The sequence below is a fragment of the Haemaphysalis longicornis genome, unplaced genomic scaffold (genome assembly GCF_048455015.1).
Source record: "Haemaphysalis longicornis isolate Haplotype H1 unplaced genomic scaffold, Haemaphysalis longicornis Haplotype H1 scaffold_1, whole genome shotgun sequence".
Classification (NCBI taxonomy): Eukaryota; Metazoa; Arthropoda; class Arachnida; order Ixodida; family Ixodidae; genus Haemaphysalis; species Haemaphysalis longicornis.
Genome location: NW_027526203.1, coordinates 329,656,772 through 329,661,863, shown reverse-complemented (window position 1 = coordinate 329,661,863; position 5,092 = coordinate 329,656,772). Strand labels below are relative to the sequence as shown.

General features: G+C 46.9%; 1 protein-coding gene across 1 annotated transcript; it reads left to right on the top strand.

The window, feature by feature from the left end:
- The first annotated feature begins 402 nt into the window (after positions 1–402).
- Positions 403–4,816, top strand: LOC144152113 (uncharacterized). Its single transcript, XM_077683324.1, has 2 exons — positions 403–775; positions 1,990–4,816. Exons 1-2 carry the CDS (start codon positions 754–756, stop codon positions 4,263–4,265), a joined length of 2,298 nt encoding a protein of 765 aa, XP_077539450.1. The 5' UTR covers positions 403–753; the 3' UTR covers positions 4,266–4,816.
- The last annotated feature ends 276 nt before the right edge of the window (positions 4,817–5,092 follow it).

Below are 5,092 nucleotides of genomic sequence, written 5' to 3'. Positions count from 1 at the left end.
CGACAAGAGCTGGGAGAGACTGATCCGACGCTCACCACCATCATCCCAGACGAGCCAACATCAAAGCCACAGACATACAACGCTCGATTGCAGTCGATATTCCGAGGACCCCCTGGAGTCAACGCCAGACATCGGACCAGTTCCGTCTACGCAGGCCAGCCAGCAAACAGCTACAACCTACAAGGAGCCAGGCGGATCCGGTCAACGCCAGGTAAACGGCAAGGTCACCTGGACAGCACGGCTGTTCCCACAAAACAATCAGATAACATCGACCCCAATCCCTAATTTACCACCACATGCAAGTAGAAATCGAAACAACGCCCCAACCTATTAGTGACCCCCATCCCCCAGATCCACCTGCTGCAAAAGTAGTAACAGCAGTAGAACATGCGCAGTGATGGAACTGCTGCTCCAATTGCGCCAAACTGCTCCATGACGGAAATTCTGCTCCACGCTGCTCCAAATGGTCGTTTTATGGAATTTTTGCGCCAAGCGTGCGCCGAAGTGGCATTTCGGAAGCGTGTTGTAGCACTTTTAACTCTCTGGTGCAAAACCGAAACTGAAAATAAAATGTGTCTAGCGTCGCCTTTATTTACCGATCCAAGTCAAGCCTGCCTGTAAGCCGAGTTAGCCGCGATGTGTCTGCGCACAGGTCTGCGCATCTGTGCATGCCTCCTTTGTCTGCGATCGCACACAGCTTTCTTCATGGCTTTGTGGCCACTCCGGGGCACTTGAATTCGCGCCTGTGGCAGGATGGCGCTTTCAAAGATGCGAGGTAAGGCTTTCGACTCGTCTTCATCGTTCTCACTTTTTTTGCGTCTTTTGCTCTGTTCTCTAATGCTCGCGTGACAGTGCATTTTGTCGCAGTGAACCAGCACACAAAGCACAAGCGACTGGTAGAAATGAATGCGCAATTTAAATTCATAATCGTCCGTTCGGACATTTTTCTGTAAACTGGTGTCTGCATCATGCGCGTGACGCGGCGCTCACCGCGAAGCTACGTCCTTGCCTTTTCTTGTTTGTGGGGCGCTCACATGTCGACATGCTTTTGTGAATGGGCGTATGGGAGTTTGATTCGCGTTGTGGTGAACTTCAGACGGTTCAGGGGGGTGATATCAGATTAAAAGAATGCGGGTTCAACGGCTCACCAGCATGTTATCCAAACGTCTCGCACATTCTACTAAATAGTATGGCGTAAACGTAACATAACGAGGCGTTATCCATTTGCGATTGCGGGCGCGTAAACGTCAGCAGTTAGCAGAGTTTTAGCATGGCGTTTTCGCGGTGGCCCGCTAACTCTAAGGGTGCACCAAAGTGGTGCTTTCCACTAAGCAGTTTTAGCATATCGTTACCGTGTTTGCATTACCGTTTACCGTGTTACCGGAAGCGCTGGCGACGGTGAAGCCTGTGCCGGTAAGTTACCGTTCACGGTAACTCTCACGCTGCGCAGTCTACTCCCGTAAACACGCTCAATGGTAACGTAAACACGGTTTCGACTAAAGCTCTCTAACGGCAAATGCGTCAGTTGTGCTAGCGGGAACGGCGGCAACAGCCTGTACTCAGTGTTTTTGTTTGCAAAAAAGCGACCGTGTGTTTAGTTTGCTGTTGTGAGTAAACATCGGAATGAGTGTTTATACTATTCTGCAATTTTTGTAGCTGTTTTTGGTGGCAGTGTGGTGTCTTGGCAGGTTTTAAAACTGGGAAACATGCCAGTGCACAATTGCAGTTGTTAGGTTTCCCAGAAATTTCCACTTAGTAGTTCCATCTACAGTATGACAAAGAAGTTGTAGGGCCGCAAAAATGCTGAATGTCTTGATTACCACGCTGTTTTTAAATGGCCAAGGTGGTTTATCTACGAGTTCTGGCAACTTTTTTGGACTGAAATGATAGCGCTTCTGTTTGCAAACTCACATAAATAGTCAGAGTTGAGCCAAATGTACAGAGCAGTGAGCTTTTGTGTGTACTGATGTGCTGCACATTCTTTTTCAGGGCGGAAAAGCAAGTTCAACACAGAAGTGCTAAATGAGACAGATGCCAATGGTGACTTAATTTCCGTGTGGTGCAGACCCGGCCCAAAAGAAGACGAAGCGACGTGCATTTTTTGCAGCAAAGTCATTCATTGTTCTCATCATGGCGTTAGTGCTGTCAAGCGACATGCAAACAACAAGCAACATGTTGAAGCTTGCAAGCAACACAGAGATGAACTTGGGGCACTGAAGAAGCCGGCTACGACGCAATCTCTTTTGGAGTACTGTCTTCCTGCAGGGTTGGGAATCTCAGAAGCCGATCGAGCCACGTTGGCAGAAACATACTTTGTTCTTGCAGTAGCCATTGCTGGAATACCATATTCATGGGGAGACACAGCGACATCAATTTTTCCACTGATGTTTCCAGACTCTAAAGCCGCAAAAGAATTTCAATGTGGGAGAAAAAAGGTGTCCTACGTTGTGTCCGATGGCCTTGGCCCGTATTTCAAGAAAGCAGTCGTCGATGAACTTAACAAGGAAAGCGTGCATTATACCATTGAAATCGACGAAACGCCGCTTCCAGAACAACGGTGCCAGCAGCTAGACGTCATTGTCAGGTACTTTTCCGAAGTTTGCCAGCAGGTTGTGGCAGAGCACTTGCGTTCTTTTCACTTGGGGTCTGCAACCTCAGATGTTTTGCTTGCGCGAGTGAAAGAAGCTGTCCAGGACCTGCCTCAAAGGAACATGCTCTGCTTCTACAGCGACGGCCCAAACGTCATGAAAAGTTTAAAAAAGAAGCTCATGCATGATGTAAACCCAACGCTGCTCAACATTGGAGAGTGCAGTTTGCACAAAATTCATAACACTTTTGCAAAAGGAATTGAAGCTTTTGGCAACAATGTGGAGTCAACTTTGATGGACGCTTATCACTTTTTCAAAAACTCTGCGGTGCAAAGCGCAGTTTTGAAAGAAAACCAGAGATGCCTTGGTCTGCCTGAATCTGTCTTTCTCCGGCATGTAAGCTCACGGTGGTTGAGTCTGGGTCCTGCCCTGGACCGTTTCATCGAACAGTATCCTGCACTGAAGTCGATGGTCTTAGATGTGCAGCAAGGACCTCGTGCTGCTGGTACAGTCTATAAGCACCTTCGTGAAAACCTCAGCAAGAAAGACCTTCTTGCCACGGCACTGTTTTTGCGAAACGTGGCGGACTTGTTTGTTGGCTTTTTGGAATTGTTCCAGCGTTCTGAGCCGCTTGTTCATGTTTTGTACGAAGAAATGGTGAAGCTCTCCAAGAAAGTTCTTGGTCGGTTTGTGCGCACTGAAGCCTACAGGGACCTCACTGGGGAAGAGCTAAAATCTGTTGATGTTGAATGTTCAAGCAACTGGAAGCAAGTCGTCGAGATTGGGGGTGACACAGAAAAAGTCATCGCAGAGTGGTCAGCTGAAGAGAAAAAACTGTTCAGACTTGGAGCAAGGAGCTTTTACATAAAGTGTGCAACCTACCTGCTATCAACCCTGCCACTCGACAACATTGTCTTGAGGGATCTCAGGTGCCTCCGACCAGACATCATTCATGAAGAAAGTTCTGTTGTAGCGTTCCGAAATTTGGCGCAACACGTTCCTCAGGTGATACCACCTCAAGCGATGTCAGGTTTAATGGATGAGTTGGCGCTCGTTTCTACGGAGAAGCTTGAGCATGACCCTGGTGAACGCATTGATGTTGCCTGGCAACCCATCTTTGTTATGCGGGGAAAAAACAGTGGTCCAAGGTACCCTTTGCTAGGGAAGCTCGTGAAGGCTTTGCTGTGCCTTTCGCACGGAAATGCTGATGTTGAAAGGGGATTTAGTGAAAATCGCCGGCTGCTGCTAGAGAGGAGCAACCTTTCAATTGAGAGCATAAATGGTCTTCGTGCTATTCAGTCATTTTCCAAAAGGTACAACCGGGACGTAGCCACAATTCCGATCAAAGCGGACATGATGAAGGCGGTCAAGCAGTCGCATAAGCGCTACATAGAGCGAATTGCCAGAGAAGACGAGCACGCAGCTAAGAGAAGCAAACTTGGCAGCAACTGCAGTTCGACAAAGCCGCAGCAAAAGCAAGACCCAAACACAGAAATTCATTTGGCTAAAAAAATGCTGACCAATGCTGAAGCCCTCATTGCAAAAGGCATGAAGTCACAAGCTTTCGCTGACATTGCTAGTGGCCAAGCGTTACTCAAAGAAGGGCAAGCAAGGCTTGCAGATGCTCTCCACAAGCTTGAAGCTTCAAAAAAAAGTACACGTGGCAAGGCGTTGTAGTTTTCAGTGCAAAATATTGTGAATCGTGAGTGATCACTTCGACCACATACCGACTGTACGCGGTGGCATGTACTGTCCAAAGGAATTGACAGCTTTGAACCCGTCACTCATTTTCAATACCATGTGTTTTCACTAGTTTTAAGAATCTTTACAGCAGCGCATTTTTGTCTTTTTGTAGGTGACGCTAGACTACAGTAATCTTGCTCTGTCTAGAGTTTCCCATCAGGTTTTTATTTAGCTTGCTGAAGTTCTTTATTGTCTGGGTAAATGCTCAGCTTAAAGCCTAGATGGTTTTTGCATTTTATGTAAACTTTCCATATAAGCAGTTTTTGTGTGTGTGTGTGTACTAGTCTTGTTATGATTGTAGAGTTAGTCTTATATACCTTTGCTAATAAATATTGGAATCTTTAACGGTTTGTTTGTGAATGCTTTCACTCTTTTAACTGTATAGAAGCATATTTTGGCATCTGCTCCAAAGTTGCTTATGGCTGCTCCAAACTGGAATTTTGCCTGCTCCAACAGGTGCTCCAAGAGGTAAAATGCCAGTTCCATCACTGCATGCGTATCCAGGATGTTTGTACCAAGGGGGGGGGGGGGCTATAAGGTTGTTCCATAGCCTCGTCCTCAAGCTCCCGCCCCCCTCCGCCCGAAATAAAAAAACAGCGCGGTGGTTTGCAAGCGCCCTTAAAGGCTGTGAAGATAAAATACTTGTTTCGTTCATTAAAAAGACTGCATTGTCCCGACAAAACGATACCAGTTTTATTGCAAACTTCAAATGAAAAATCGAGATATTAAATAGAACATATGAAGCAGTGGCGACTCCCCGC

Bases quoted from the DNA above. Each gene is read 5' to 3' on its own strand.
- LOC144152113 (XM_077683324.1), top strand. From the start codon at position 754: ATGGCGCTTTCAAAGATGCGAG. The intron at 776-1,989 runs GTAAGGCTTTCG...ATTCTTTTTCAG, and splicing joins GGCGCTTTCAAAGATGCGAG to GGCGGAAAAGCAAGTTCAAC.